At 41.3% G+C, this 15458-nt stretch overlaps 1 protein-coding gene across 2 annotated transcripts in view; it reads right to left on the bottom strand.

Annotated features, from left to right (window-relative positions):
• Window positions 1-237: 237 nt before the first annotated feature.
• arhgef12 (Rho guanine nucleotide exchange factor 12) overlaps window positions 238-15458 on the bottom strand; it is a 47217-nt gene continuing 31996 nt past the window's right edge. For both annotated transcript variants that reach the window (XM_023961378.1, XM_023961379.1), the window contains 32 exons: window positions 15328-15438; window positions 13026-13133; window positions 12691-12825; window positions 12424-12525; window positions 12200-12310; window positions 10909-11007; window positions 10471-10513; window positions 10140-10245; window positions 9718-9855; window positions 9597-9629; window positions 9001-9115; window positions 8813-8909; window positions 8517-8720; window positions 7911-8049; window positions 7800-7832; window positions 7522-7673; window positions 7145-7291; window positions 6974-7059; window positions 6266-6391; window positions 5460-5574; window positions 4479-4579; window positions 4265-4342; window positions 4036-4111; window positions 3754-3921; window positions 3547-3634; window positions 3394-3471; window positions 3215-3309; window positions 2927-3133; window positions 2601-2837; window positions 2297-2523; window positions 2136-2211; window positions 238-1453 (listed from right to left, as the gene is read on the bottom strand). In XM_023961378.1, the coding sequence (XP_023817146.1) occupies window positions 1443-1453; window positions 2136-2211; window positions 2297-2523; window positions 2601-2837; window positions 2927-3133; window positions 3215-3309; window positions 3394-3471; window positions 3547-3634; window positions 3754-3921; window positions 4036-4111; window positions 4265-4342; window positions 4479-4579; window positions 5460-5574; window positions 6266-6391; window positions 6974-7059; window positions 7145-7291; window positions 7522-7673; window positions 7800-7832; window positions 7911-8049; window positions 8517-8720; window positions 8813-8909; window positions 9001-9115; window positions 9597-9629; window positions 9718-9855; window positions 10140-10245; window positions 10471-10513; window positions 10909-11007; window positions 12200-12310; window positions 12424-12525; window positions 12691-12825; window positions 13026-13133; window positions 15328-15438 (3642 nt within the window). In that variant the 3' untranslated portion in view covers window positions 238-1442. The remainder of the gene's footprint in view (window positions 1454-2135; window positions 2212-2296; window positions 2524-2600; window positions 2838-2926; window positions 3134-3214; window positions 3310-3393; window positions 3472-3546; window positions 3635-3753; window positions 3922-4035; window positions 4112-4264; window positions 4343-4478; window positions 4580-5459; window positions 5575-6265; window positions 6392-6973; window positions 7060-7144; window positions 7292-7521; window positions 7674-7799; window positions 7833-7910; window positions 8050-8516; window positions 8721-8812; window positions 8910-9000; window positions 9116-9596; window positions 9630-9717; window positions 9856-10139; window positions 10246-10470; window positions 10514-10908; window positions 11008-12199; window positions 12311-12423; window positions 12526-12690; window positions 12826-13025; window positions 13134-15327; window positions 15439-15458) is intronic.

Below are 15458 nucleotides of genomic sequence, written 5' to 3'. Positions count from 1 at the left end.
CATGAAATCTTTCCACCTTTATCCACCTTTGTCATGGTAGGGAGAACACATCAATGTAAGGGTGGGGTCATCTAAGATAACACAAGGGTTAATGGGGAGACGTGCTTTTCAATCATTTTTTTCCATCACTGAACCTGTCAGCCGCTGAGAACTAGACAAGTAAGAATGTTCATCTGTGTCATCCTGCATCATGCTGCCATCACAGATGGAACGGAACAAAAAGAAAATGAAACTCTCTTGAATGTGTCATGGCACCATTTATTTCTTAAAGTTATGCATAACTTTAAACTTGATCATTGTACAGTATATGTTAAACTTCATTGCATTATTAGAATATCAGGCAGCTGGGAAAACAACAAAAGCAGAAAGAAGCGACATTTCTGTCGGCGGATGGGACAGAAACGGCATGACCGGGTCCTGCAGGAGGAGAGGAAGGAGGGCAAGATATTCAAGGGGGGGGGGGGGGCGTGACAGAGAAGAGGGGGTTCATAAGCATGTCAGCTACTGGGCAGCCTGGAACCAGGGAAAGATGGCACCCATACATGCTCATGGCCAAAAAGATAAGATAAGAGAATCGCACTTAAAGACAGAGGAGAGTCGCAGAAAAGAGGCAAAACGCGCCTGGAGTGTGAAAGAGGATGGAGTCGGCACGGAAATGCAACAGGACCAGATCCGAGCCTACCGACTCTTCATTCTAGTTAACACCACACCAACAAGTTATCTGAAATTATAGACAATTTCCAAATAGTTTCAACACGATGGGATCTGTCCCTCACCAGTGCAACTCTGGCCTCTATTAGCCGGATTATGGTGCTGCTATTCATCAGAGATATGCTAGGAGGCGCTCACACCGATCACGAAGCAGGACAAGCAGCCAAAAATGGAAGTCCACGGTCAAAAGCATGCGAGAAATGTGGGAAACACTTAAAAAATGAAATGAGAGAAAATAAATACATCTTGGGATAAAAAAAAATCTTAATACATTATCTTAAAATCTTCCTTTTCTTGTTCTGTGTGTTTTATATATATATATAAGAGTGTGTGCATATATATATATAAAATACTCAAAACAAAACATACAACTTTGTACATTTTGGTATAAGTTCTGTTCCTTGCTAGATGTTTTAGGGAAAATGGGTTTTCATTGGCAGAAGGAGTTGAGGTTCTGGCGCCATCCCACTTTCCTGATTGCCTTGTGCTGAGAAGAAGAGGGAGGGGTTGGGGGGGGGGGGGCAGCATCACACAGACGGATCCTCCCTGGGAACCTTTGCTCACACTCAAGTCTTTCATTCTCTGTGGCCATGAAAACAAATTGAGCTCAGCAGTGAGAAGAAACTTATAGAATGTCCAGAAAGTCCAGGACACAAATTTCGAAGGACAAACTGCAGGTTGGTTCTCCCTCTTTGGGACCAGAGCCAAAAGTTCTGGTGCTGACTTCCATACTATCTTTTATCTGAGGGGGGAGGGAGAAAAACATTTAGATACAAAAGAATGAATCAGGAGTGAAGATAATAACACTCAAACTGAGCAAGTTAGTTCACATAAACCATACGGGGGGGGGGGGGGGGGGGTTAACCTGTACGGGTGCTGCTGGTTTTTGGGTTGTCTGGGCCCGTGAAGGGTCAGAGACGGGTGCGGCCGCATCTTGAGGGGAACACAGGTGAAGCTACCTCAAGAGATGTCATGAAAATGGAACATACCATTGTTGTGAGCGTGGTAAGGGGATTGTTGTAAGAATATTGTAAGTTTCAAGCACTTATGAGGTACGGGAGATGCTGTCGTGTGGTGCCCCCACACCACACTCCTCTCATAAGGGACAGCACTAACGGGCCCTTTGGTGCGTGGGTTCAGAGAGTTAAAAAAAAAAAAAAAAAAAAAAAAAAAAAAAAGGAAAGAAAAGAAAATTCTGTATGACATGCCTGCGTCTCATCTACTTCCCCCTTACATGTTGCTTAAGTGCTCCCTATGACCTGTCGCATACCCGTAGTAAAAAATGAGCATGAACATTTTTGCTCTCTGGGCTAATTGTCAACGACTTTTACATTTTCTGCAGGCCCCGTACAGGTGTGCCCCTTTTTTCGCCCGCACATGGGGCAGGTGTGACTAAGGCATAAGGTGTGGAGAAACACAGATACCTTTATTTCCATCCAGGTCTGCTGCTGACCTCTCTGGCCTTTGGCGTACTAGGTTATTGTACTTCACCTCAACGTCCTGTCAGGAGGAGAAATGAGAAGTTTGTGTAGATCTATAGAACTCCCCTGCTAACAGTGTAATGAGGAACCTTGAATGGTTGTACCTTCAAATAGTTGAGGTTGGTCTGAAGACTTCGAAGGTGAGACAGCACCTGTCTGCTGAACGTGGAGAGGCTGCCAGCCTGAGACGCTGAGGAAAATCTCAAATTGATGCCTGAGTCGGCGGCACAGCCTCGAGAGGTGCTCAGCTGCGTCCCGGTAGCGGATGCCAAGATGTCATCGTCAGTGCTACTCTCCCCAGGACCACCGTAACCCCCCAAGACTAAGCAACCTGCAGGTGAAATGAAAATGTGTCCATTTTAAGTGAGAGCAGAGAGACTGCTCAACAATCCAGAATTTGCCGCTCACCGTAGTCATCAGGAGAGTCAAAGAAGCCGGTGTCCCCCGACCCCAGGTCCTGACCCAGGTCCTCTGTCTGTGAGCTCATCTTCTCTGAGCCATTGTGGACCATCGCCTTCGAGCGGCTGTCTACTGGGGTCCGCAGAGAGGTGGTTCTGAGGAGACGGGCCCCCGTGGAGCGCTTGGTCTGCTCAGTCGCTCCTTGAGACATCAGTTGGGTGACCAACACCTGCTTTAATGCTGCCACTTGGAGACAAAACAGACACAGCTTGTTTTTTCCCCCCAAACAAAGTCCCTGAAGTCCAACTGTGGCCGTTTCCTCAGTTCTTACTTACATGTTTTCAGAGCCTCATCTGCCCTCGATGGAAACACATCAAACGAGTCTCCCTCTCTGGGTTCCTCTGCAACTTGGTAGGGAAGCCCTGGATCAATAAAGCCTTCTTCTACCTCGTCCCCCTCGTCTGCCTTCGCCTCCTCAAATGGATTACTACCAGGCAGGGACCTCTGCAGCACACCTCTAGAAACTGGACTGCTCTCTTTATCTACGAAGAACCAAAAGAAGACATCTTACACACATCTGGAAGAAGGATGGAGAAAGTGCAGAGAAGAGCTGCTTGGGTTACCTGCAGACTGAGTGCTGCCGGTGGATGTGCGGTCCAGGTCTCTACTCGGCCTGGAATCTCCTGCTGTAATGATTTCCACTCCATCTCTCTCCCCACTGGCAAACGAGCACAATCTCCATTTAGTTCAAACTCAGAGAAATCCGGTCTGACCGGAATGCAAAGTTTAGGAAGCCGCATACTCAGACTGAGGTAACGGTATGACGCTGTGAGGCTTGACTTTCATTGGATCCGCTCTCTGCGAGATCAGACTCTGCCACCTTAGGGTATGAAATGGAGCACGATTAGCCGGTTCAACAGCTGGATTCAACAACAAATAAGCCCGCCAGACTCACGTTTTCTGGTCTGTGACTGTGGGTGCCATCAGCTCATAGATCTGGGCGACGTTGTCCGACATGGAGAGAACGAAAAAGGACTTCAAGTCTGGCAGTATGGAAGGCAAAATGGAGATTCAGGTTGAGGTTAATCAATGTTGTTGTATTTAGAAAGTCTTTTAAAAAAGCTGAGTCTTTTGTAGCGACAAGAGTTTGGCATTCACTGACCCGTTGCCACGGAACGCACAAGTACGGTGTTGAGTTTGATGATTGGGCTGAAGATCTGTTTGTTATCTGTGGTTCCCGGCAGGTTTTTGCTGTGACATTTAAGGATCAGACGTTCGTCTTGTTTCTGTAGCAGAACCAGAATGTCCTCCAGGAGGAGAGTGAAGAGCTCTGAAGGAAACAGAAACACCAGTTGTTGTTTTTTTTCTTAGACTAAAACAAAAGTCAGCAGGATTTCAAAAATCAGGACTGTGAGCAAACATATAGAATTAAAACGGAACCAACCAATCGTCTTGTCTTTGTTCACTTTCCACAACAGTGGACCCTCATGGACCATCGTTTTCTTGGTTAGATCCAGATTCTGAAGGATGAAGATCAGGAAAATAAGTAAAACAGTTTTAAAATATTGAACAATGGTTTGTGGCGTCATTTTTCTTCAACAGATCTTTTTATTTTAGGTATTTATTATAAAAATACTTTGCTGTATAACTACTAAGCAAAAAAGAATCATCACCTTTAACTCAAGAATTGTAGGGTTGTCAGTCTGCTTTAAAGAAGACAGATCCAGTCTTCTCTGATAGTCTTCTAACTTCTACAAGAAGAAAAGGGAGACACAAAAAAAGAAGCAGCGCTCAAAAAAAATGAAAAGTATCACCGCAGGAGCACATGGGATGGTAAAAAAAGGATGAGAAGGATGAGGAAATCTTCTGAATGACAAATAGAAAGACCTGCTTGTCCTCAGATTCCTTCACAGCCTGGTTGACGTGAATGAGGATCTTCCTGCAGCTGTCTGCTGCCTGCTTGGCTTTTTCCTTCTCCACAGCATTGTCTGAAAAATATAAGAGTTTTGTTGTTTTCTCAGTCCCAAAGTGAGATGTCTGAGAAATTAAGGTCTCCTCAGACTATTAATCATTTCCAAGAAGTGATGATAAAACTAGGGAGAGATCATGATTATTGTATTAGATAGTTTACATTACCCTTGGTGAGTTTTTCCTGGTTGAAAATAACATTTTAGTCTAAAAATCAAATAAAAAGCACTTCTTTAAATCATTTCAGGAACCAGAACAGCATTCTCTCCCTTAATCTCTACAACACGTCTGTAGATGACATGGTGCCATCAAAGCCTCGCTTAAGACTTTCCAATTAAACTAAAAGGTCAGTTTTACATTCCGGTGATTAAGAGCAAATTTCAGATTTTGTTCTTTTCCTGATGCATGCATGATTACCCGCATCAAGGCCAAACTATTTTTTTCCACTGAGGATTGACTCCCCAAAAGGATCTAAGAGCTTTGAATATCAAAGGAGAGAAAAGCCGAACCCAATAAGTGGGAATTCTCTCAAAGCGTGCAGGGGAACTGGGGAAAAAATACAAACAAATGCAAGCCTGAATAAACATTATTCCCACTATTTGCAGAGAGGAATGCTGCAACATTGCTTTTGTAAAGAACAAAGTTACAAAAATACCAATAAAACGTTAAAAAGAGCAGTTTGGCAAAGATTTACTTTATTTGTACTTAAAGTTGCCTATTTTATAAGGCAGATTGCATGTTCTTTGCCTATTTTCCTTTGTTTTAAAAATGAAAACAAATATTTACTAAATTCTCTCCAACAAATGTCATTTCTAGGCGTTGTTATCCTGTCATTAGCATGTACTGTTGTGAATGCATGTAGTAGAACAGGTGTGACTGTCAACGCTGCGGTAAAAGCACCTGTGTACTTGACAATGTTATCAAGCAGCAGAGGGTACTTGGTGAGCCGTAACACCTCCACAGGAATGATGTCCTTAAGCTGCAGTCGGCGACACAGTCGGTTACTTTCCGCCTCCTGCAAAACACAATTAAAGTTGGTGCAGACACGGAACAGAGCGTAGTTTTAAATTTAGTTAAAAGTCGAAAATCTTTTCATAACAGAAAAAGCAAATTAAAAACTCATAACTTCTGAACTGGATTTGATTTTTCTTGTATTAAAGAAACATTATAGACAGAAAACCCCATTTATTTGATGTCATTCATCATTCACCCTCGCATTAAAGTCTTCAACAAATTCCACAAATACTAGCAGGGTTTCCGTATTTATCTTCATCTGCTGCTTATCTGGGAAAGTGAGAAAAGATCCCTAAACTTTTGCAGCTGACAGTGTAGCTTTTTCACTGAAGAGTTTCCAGGACAGATTTGTAAATGTGACCTGGTTTATCCAGAAGCCTTATATCTTTGAAATGTGTCTAAACCAAACTTCTTTAGCTCTTTTTAATGTGGAGTAGTAGTGACTTTTAATCTAAACAAAAGAATGCAGGAGACGCTTCTTAATTCAAGTCTTAGGTGAGCTAAGCGGCAATGCCCTGTGGACTCCATCCCTGGAAGTGCCCATTTTCATACCTGCTCCTTCATTACGCAGCAGCTTCCCCAGTGGCTGCACAGGTCTCAGTTGAAGGGAGCCAAAAGGGCGGATGGAAGTAACTGCAAAACCCCCACTTCTGTGCATAGTCCTGTTCTGATTGTGCGCTTAATGTTTGTACCTGAATGAAGGATGTGAACTTTGAGTCTTTCTTCTGCTTGTTCTTGATAATTTCCAGAGCAAATGGCTGGTTGCTGCAGAAGGTCCCCACTGCTTGTTTGATCTTTTCCTCCTCTGCACCGCTGAACTGTAATGAACAAACCCGAGGACAGCAGAGCAGAGGCACACAGGCTCAGTCGGTGTGGGTCAGAGATGTTTGGCCAGTCAATTTTTCGTTTCATTTAACCGTAGAAAAGATAAAACAAACTTGCAGAAGTGAGCCAAGCTCATGTCCTTTAGGCAAAACAAATGTAAATGGAAGATAGACCCCTAGAACAAACTTACTTTGTTGACTCCCCTCTTAATTTAAGTCTAGGATGTCATTGAATGTGGGGGAACTTTTCACTGAATATATCACACGACATTGAGAAGGATCCAAGTCAGGCAAATCAAGGACATCTTTGGACGTGCCGGTTTACTGAGGAACAAGGTTCAATAACGATAACTTTCTTCTACTTTGATGTGTCTTCTTTTGTTACACTAAACCTGTTTAAATGCAGGTAAAGAGACTAAATGAAAAGAAAAACAACCCACTGCTGACATTTTCTGTTTAAAGAAATTTTGGGGAAAAAGATGACATTTTATGTTCCAGAGAAGTTATGTTGGAACCACAGACATCATGAAGTTTACTCCACAAAAGAAAGAAAAACAAACCAAACTAACAACTTACCCAGGACAGCAAATCATCCCCTATCTGATCAATTGCTGAGGACTCGTTTCTCTTCCGCACAGTTGCCATTTGCTCCAGGATTGATGCTGAAATTCAGTACAGAATTAGAAGCACTGGCCGTGTGAAACCAGTTCATTCTTCTCCAAAGAAGTGACGTGCTTGTGCCTTTACCGTGCAGCTGCAGAACCTCTCCGAGGTTGGTGAAGATGCTCTTGATGTCAGCTAGAGGAAGAATTGCATCCTTGGAAAGCTTCTGGTAGAAAACATTGTCCAAAACCCTAAGCATTCGCACATGTGCGCGCTCTGTGTAAAACAGCTCTGTAAACACAATAAAAGTCAGTCATTTCAGATGGCAGATTCCTTGCATGCCTCAAAAAGACTTGGTAGGAACTTGTAGTGGATTCAAACAACTAAAAACCAATGCCTGCATCCTATTTGGTTTGAAAACATTTAGGTTTAAAGTCTGTCAAACATGCCGATATTTAAGTTGCATTGGTGAGTTATTGCAGCGTGTATGTGTGTGTGTGTGTGTGTATGTATGTCCTCACCGTGTATAACTTCTTGTCTTTTGATTTCATGAGGACTGAGTCCTGTAAGGACGTCTGGTCCCACCAGCTGCTGCCAGTTTGGAGGATCGTGTTCAGAGTCGGTACCTGGGTCATCCTCACTCTGGACATCAGCAGCACTCAGTCCCTCAAGTCTGTGACAAAAGGGGCGTGGGGGACATTCAGTTTTTTTCTTTTTATAACAACCCTTAATCTACTGGTTATGTCTTTGCTCCTTGTTTAAAGTGTTGTTTAATTTGTTCACCAACAGATATACTCACTTTCTAATAGCCTTTGGCGTTCCATCATGAGTTCTATAAACATCAAGATCAGTGTGGTGAGCAAAGAAAACTTGAACAACTTGTGAACTTGGGATGAGCAAATGTTTGCACCTGTCACTTTCTCTGTCATCCTCCTGCAGCTGGTCCAGGTTATACAAGTTCAAGGGTGACGCAGGATATGACAAACCATCCAGAGAGTCGGAAGGAAGACCATCAGCGAGTCTGGAGGAGCCCGGTGTTGTAGTTCCAGCTGGCAAACAAGTAATGATGAGTTAATTTACTGTAGTATGTAAGGAGAAACACATATATAAACATAATACTGATATTGCTTTATCCTGTGAAAGTGATCCAATGGTCCAATGCTGAAACGCTCACTCGTGTGACCTGGTGTGGTGAAATCTACTAAATATAGGGCTGCTCCTCCCTTTTCCTAAAGATTTTTCTCATATGCTAAAACATTTTATTTTACATACATTGAAGGAACTAAAATCATGAGGTTTCTGTAAAAAATTACTAAATTTACATACTAACTTTATTTTATTAAAGATGTTGATGTGATCTTTGTTTTAGAGGTGAGAGAGAATCAAGTCTTAGTTCAGCAGGAAATGAGGCAAATGTTGCCTCACTCTGAATTTAATGTTGCTGACAGCAGACTGACTGAGTAAACGATGGGATCTGATGGTTTTTTTTGTTTTTTAGGGTCACTTAGTTGCTTACCAGTTTCTGCGTCCCGGCTCGTGTCGTAGCTGTAGCTGATGCTGGTTGGAGAGTAGGAGTTTAGAGACAATGAGTGCGTGAGTTCGGAGCCTTCACTTGATTGGCTGCCCCTGAGACGACCAGCTTCCGTTTGTTCGCTTGTCCCTAGGGCGGGCTGTGACAGTTGTTTCTGAGGTCGGGGGCGGCTGTCCTGACCTTTACTTCCTGCATACAGAGAGATGACTTCTTCAATTTTCTGGCATCTTTAAAATGTGTTGCTTTTGATTTTGTTTTCTCTTTTTAACCTCCTTAACTACCTGCTTCAGTACGGCTAGGTCGGCGCTGGGGTCCAAGAATGGGAAACCTGCTTTTTTTCACTTTATCGTCTCCATCTTTTTCTGCCCTCATGCTCTTCTGCAGTTCATAGAACAGGGAGCAGGACATAGTTACACAAATGACAACAAAGATAAACTAATATTTGTGATGCACAAAGTCTCCAAACTACCTTAATTTTAGGAAGAAAGATTTTTCGACCCCCTTTAGACTCCAGATTGCGGGGTTTCCGGGCCCTCACCCCAAAGTGCTTCATGTATGCATTGATAACATCCTGAATTGCAGAGCTAAAAGAAAAGATGAACACTTATGTTTGACAGCTTTCTTGAGAGGAACAGCAAAAGAACAATACTGCTGAAATCTAAAGAGAACAAGCCCTCCATACTGTGGCTGGTACCATATGTCAAACCGGTGTCTCTCCTACAATTTCCACACAAACCATCTGTGCGGTTCTGAGAACATATGGCTTTTCTAACAAGATTGCTTCAATCACTCTCTCACGTTTGAATAATTTAATATCAACACACTGTATAAATTTGACTTTTTTTCGGATTCTGCTTGGTTGTCTTAATTTGTAAACTGAAAGTGGTGGAGAGAAAACTTTAGTGATGCAAATGTGTTAGTGCTTTGGGTTGAAATTGATGATGTTGCTGTTGGAAAAGTTAGCTATAAATTTTTATGAAGCACTTAACATAAGATGGTGCTTTGATTAGTCAAAGAAAGTTGAAAGAGTTGAAGAGTTGAAATAAACCAAAAAGGATTTCTTACCTTTTCTCATCCTCTGTGGTTTGAGTGCTTGATCTAGGAACAAAACCAAAGGAAAATTAATAGATTGTTCAAATGTGTATCGAAAAGGTTCTTCCTTGTACATTTAGCAGGTTCTCCTTACAGAACTTCCTCGATCTTGGTGATGATGTTGTCGGCGTATGAACGTTCGCGCTCCAGAGTGACGCGGTCTATGACTCTTTCCTGATCCAGTCGGGTCAATTCAGCTTCTGCTACCGTCAGTCCCATACTCCGCTTCTGCCTGCACATCATCAAACAGCCCAGTCTCTACACTACACAAGCTTTAAAATGTTGTGTCCACCCGTCAGCCATTTTCTACACATGCACTACAGCCAGGGAGGAAGTTCATTGGTCCAGTTTTTCAGAACAAAAGTACTTCACAGACTCTAACAGTGGGAGGCTGTTTTTCTTATCATATCTGTTAGTTCCAGAGAGACAAAGGATAACATGTTGCTGAAGTGCAAAATTATGTTTAGACAGAAATTTAAAATAAACAGATTCATTAACATGAACTCTCAAGTGTACCTGAAGTCTTCAAGGTTCTTCTGAATTTCAGGAAGCAGAGAATCTTGCAGTGTTTGAACATGTTGCCTGATAATTTCCTCTGGAATTAGTTCCATCCGTCGCCGCTCTGCAAACATAGGATACACCAAAAATATAAAAGACTTCCTCAAGTTCCCTCTAAATGCAGGCTTTCAAAGGTGAGTAATCTTTAAGAAGGCTTTTTCTAGGTAGGGATGCTCAGAAGGATAAAGGAGACAACAAGCAAGCTTCCAAAGAGAAAAAAAACCAAACCAAACAAAAAAGATCATAATGATCATTGCAAAATCCAATAAGAACAGCATGAATTACTTACCAAGATCAGAGTAAACAGATTCAGGAACAAGAACTTTTAAATGCTGAAAAAAATGAAACAGTGGTACTAAATGACATTACAATAACACTTAACACAGGAGACAAGTACAGGCAGATTTATGGTTTAGTTCAAACATCTTTCTCTTTGATTTATAATAAAATATAACATAATTTTTCTTATTGTCATAAAAAAATGAACTGTAAATCTGCTGTGTAATTCCAACGAGTGGACACTATATTGGACTACTGATAAAAAAAACTAATTGGATATTGTTTAAAAAAAAAAGAAAGCTGATTGTTTTAAGCACAGTTTTTTAACATGCTTGTTTTTTCTGTGCAACATGACATAAAAAAAATCTAATCTGTGTTGTGCTGTGTGAATCTTAAGTGACAAATCCCAAACGCTGCTAAACTTTGAGGTGAATGAAGACAGACTTACCGCTGCCCGGTCTATAAAGAAGTTGTTGAGATCCATGAACACCCGTCTGGTCTCTTTGGGGTTGGTTTGTTTAAATAAGTCAGCATAGAGGTAGCAAAGCTGAAAAGACAAGACAGAGATTAGAAACTCGTCTGCAGAGAGTGGGAGCTAGCTTTACACCTGATTATTAAAGGGAGATTAAAGACCCGCTCCGATAAAAATCATGTTTGTAACCTGTTCTTGTGGCATTTTTCTCATCATGTAGAAGATATTTAAATAAAATTAAGTATTGCCTTATTCAAACCATTGTGAATCAGGAGAAGACGAAAAAATACAGTTCGGAAAAAAAAAGTGGATGTTAAAAATACGCTGGATGAGCCACATGCTCCCTGCTCTGTTCTAGTCTTATACATCCACTTGTAGACAAATAGATCCATGTGCGTCTTGTTTTCCTCGTCCGATCTAATATCTGGCTCAAAACTGCTGGATAGCTCAAATATTGCTTGCCATTTTTGTTGCACCAGTAATATTAGATTGGGGGTGTCAGAGACTGTAAGCTAGCAGGAGAGCATGTGAACAGAGAGCTCTCAGTAACAGGGAGGAGAAGGAAGGGGCACGGTTGCTGCTTGCCAGCAGTCCCGCCTGCAAAAACTTAGAGGAGATTTTCTAATGAATTACTGCTGCTCTGCAGAAACAATGTCCTAGAAAACAACACAGTTTTTTTCAATTTTGTTTTAACCAAAAATGGCATACAGTATACCCCCCATATTCTGGGTGTTTGAGACCAGAAACACCTGCGAATATGCATAATCCACGAATAGGGAGAACCACCCACCCCCAACCCCGAAGAATGTCCGTCACCGATCCTTACTCATCAAAAACCCTTCTCAAACCGTTCTGATGCTTTATGAAACATTTATTAAAGAAGTTTGGAATATTGCTCAACGTAAAGAGCTTTTCTCTTTTTATTAACACCAACTGACTGTACCGTTTGCATACTTAATAACCCACATTAGGAGTGTCACTCTGTCTCTCTGCACCTTAAAACCAGGAGCCTGTGCATCCTCCTTCATCAGTTAGGACACAAATACTGTCAGCAACTGGCAAGCTGACAATAAGTTTTCTTTTTATGTAAATAAATCACTTTTAAGGCCTCATTCTGGACAGCTGCCTGCTTTAGTAGCTCCTCATATCCCAAATAATTTGAAACAAGTGTTCCCTGACTGCTGTTGACTGAAAATTCAATACAAATTAGTATTTCAGGCAACTACAATAGCAAAACGATTTATTCTATTTCAGTAGAAAATCTTACCACAGGAGCAGGATCAAACTGAGAGATGACGTGATGCAGAAAAGCTGCGAGGTGGGCGGGGCGAGACTTGAGTTGCTCAATATTATTAAAGCTGTTACACTGGCCGTTTGTCTAAAACAGTGAACAAAGTCAACAAAATATGTTATTTAAAATTACTTCCTGAGATGGCTGATCTGAAAAAGTTGCAATTGCTTCTCAAGAGTACTAAGAATAACAAGAAACACCTGCTCATGGTCTGAAACAAAATAGTCATCTTCAGCTCCGATGATCTGCGAGACGAACCGCGAGGAGGAGGGACTACTGACAGTAGTAGGAGAGAGAGAGTTCTGCAGGAAAGAAATAATGGACGAATGATGTGATTTACTTGTTTTACATGTAGATCCTCACACCCCTGCTTGGACTGACCTGAACAACAATCTTTACCCAAATATCTACACAGAAATGAATGAACATAAGGAGGAATTTTGCTTGGGTTGAGGTAGTGCAGTTACCAGATCAGTGGTGTCTTCTGCTTCCGGGGAATGGCAGGAGTTAAAGCTGTTCCTGGGTGTGCTCTTTGGGCTGGGACAGTAGGACTCTTTTTGACACTGATTATCTGAAGATCCAGACCCAAACATGCGAGATGACTGAAAGGGAAACGGAACGTAGCAAACTATTTTTCCATTTGTTGCTTTCCAAAATGATAACAAAAAAAATTGTGATAATTAAGATCTAATATTAGCATTTGTTTCAATCAGAGAAAGAATCAATACCATACATGGTTTATTTTTCATATTGATTAAGAAGATTTATAGGCTGTAATTTTTTGTTTACTGTGACTACGTACAGGATTATTAGCCCAGGACATCTCTATGCTGCTGTCTCCTTTGGTGGAAAGTGCATGCTCCGTTTCTAGTACGCCGCCATCATTTGCATCACCAGCTGAGAGAATCTTCTGAGGTTTCATGCAAACAAAAGATTTTTATTTGTACAGTGGGGCAAACAAGTATTTAGTCAGCCACCAGTTGTGCAGGTTCTCTCACTTAAAAAGTTGAGAGAGGCCTCAACTTCATCATCATTCATCATAGGTTTATCTCAACTATGAGAGACAAAATGAGAAAAGAAATCCAGAAAATCACATTGTCTGATTTTTAAAGAATTTATTTGCAAATTATGGTGGAAAATAAGTTTTGTGTCACTTACAAACAAGCACGATTTCTAGCTCTCACAGACCTGAGAGAAAGAGAACTTTATGGTACGAACTCTACTCGTCGTGTTTGGAGGAGAAAGAATTCTGAGTTGAATCCACAGAACAGCATACCTACTGTAAAGCATGGGGGTGGAAACATCATGCTTTGGGGCTGTTTTTCAGCAAAGGGGAGCAGGACGACTGATCAGTGTGAAGGAAAGAATGAATGAGGCCATGTATCATTAGATTTTGAGAGAAAACTTTCCATCAGCAAGGGCATAAAGATGAAACATGGTTGGGTCTTTCAGCATCACAACCATGCCACACACACTGCCCAGGTAACTAAGAAGTGGCTTCATAAGACAAAGTGGCTTTGTAAGAAGCATTTCAAGGTCCTGGAGTGGTCTAGCCAGTCTCCGGGTCTCAACCCCATAGAAAATCTATGGAGGGAGTTAAAAGTTTATGTTGCCCAGTGACAACCCCAAATCATCACTGCTCCAGAGGAAATCTGCAAGGAGGAATGGGCCAAACTACAAGTACAGTGATCCCTCGCTATAATGCAGTTTACTTTTCACGGTTTCGCTACTTCACGAATTTGCATCGTGCATTGTGTTCTGCATTCTGATTGGCTAAAAAGTCACTCCGCTTCTTTTCTACCTGTGCGTCAATAACGTGGCAGTTTAATATGTGCACGTACGAACGTATGTGCACGTACATTACGTTCGTGCAAAATCTCTTGATGGTGGCATGTCGGTGTAGAAGGACCTTTTTGCAAAGAAGAAAAAAGAGCGACAACTGCCTATCACTATGTTCTTCTCCCGAACAAACACAGCTGCACCGCGGGCTTCAAAAGAGGAAAACACTGCAAAGCGGAGTCAGGATGCAGCGGCTCAGTCTGAAGAGCAGTGAAATACACCTGAGTCACTATTTGTCCCAATGTACTTTGTATTTTTTTTTCATAATCATTTTAAATTTTCACCCGTTTAATCCAATCACTCGGGCCGTGGTGGGCGGGGCTAATCTCCGCGATTTGAAGCCTTCTGTTCACATTGATGATTCAAAGCATTATTTGACAGTACAGTACAGAAGTTATTTGTTGGAAAAAAAAAACGTTTCTAAAGTACTTTTATTTGTGAAACAAATGCTTGAGCCTGTAAAATGGTTTGTTCTTTCTTTTCAATGTATTATAGACTATTTAATTGTCTAATAATCGTAAAATAAAATAAAGATTTCTACTTCACAGATTTTTTGATTCTTCACAGGTTACGTTCTTTTTGGAACATAACCCCTGCGAAAAACAAGGGTTTTCTCTTTTTTAACAGTTTGTTAAAATCTTGAGAAGACCTACAGAAAACATTTGACATTGCCAACAACGTGTATGTAACAAAGTGTAGACTTATTTTCCACCATAATTTACAAATAAATTCTTTAAAAATCAGACAATGGGATTTTCTGGATTTTTTTTCTCATTTTGTCTCTCAGAGTTGAGATATACCTGTCATGAAAATTACAGGCCTCTCTCAACTTTCTAAGTGGAAAAACTTGCACAATTGGTGGCTGACTAAATACTTTTTTGTCACACTGTAAGAGGAACGACAGAGCATTTTTACAATCTTTACTAACAGTGCAAAAACAGTATATTGAATGCATGAGCATCAGATGCATGTGCAGTATTTGATGATCAGTTATAGCGTCTCAAAAGTTTATTCTAATCCAAATAAGAACTAAAAGTTGAGAGACTACAACAAAATATAAAATACAATATAAAATGTCACACAGACACAAAAGAGTGACTTCCCACTGCGGGACTGTAATCCCCTTGATGGGATTAGGACAATGTTTGTCTGGAATAAATTTGAAACACTCTACACAAAAATACATAACAGTTGGCTGGAAATTTCTGGCAAATCTCTGTTTTTCTGGATTTCCAGCACTGTAAGGTAAACTTGCAAGTCAGTACCTGTGTTGTCCCGGTGGCCTTGCAGATCTGACCCTGCAGCTGAGGAATGTGTTTTTTAGCTTCCTGGATGTCTTTCAGTAGTTTGGGGGAGGGGTTCCTGTCATACTCCTCCTTCCCAGCATTAACACCAT

This window comes from Oryzias latipes, chromosome 13 (assembly GCF_002234675.1).
Source record: "Oryzias latipes chromosome 13, ASM223467v1".
Lineage (NCBI taxonomy): Eukaryota > Metazoa > Chordata > Actinopteri > Beloniformes > Adrianichthyidae > Oryzias > Oryzias latipes.
The sequence above is the reverse complement of the archived record's forward strand: the minus strand, read 5'-3'. Positions and strand labels throughout refer to the sequence as shown.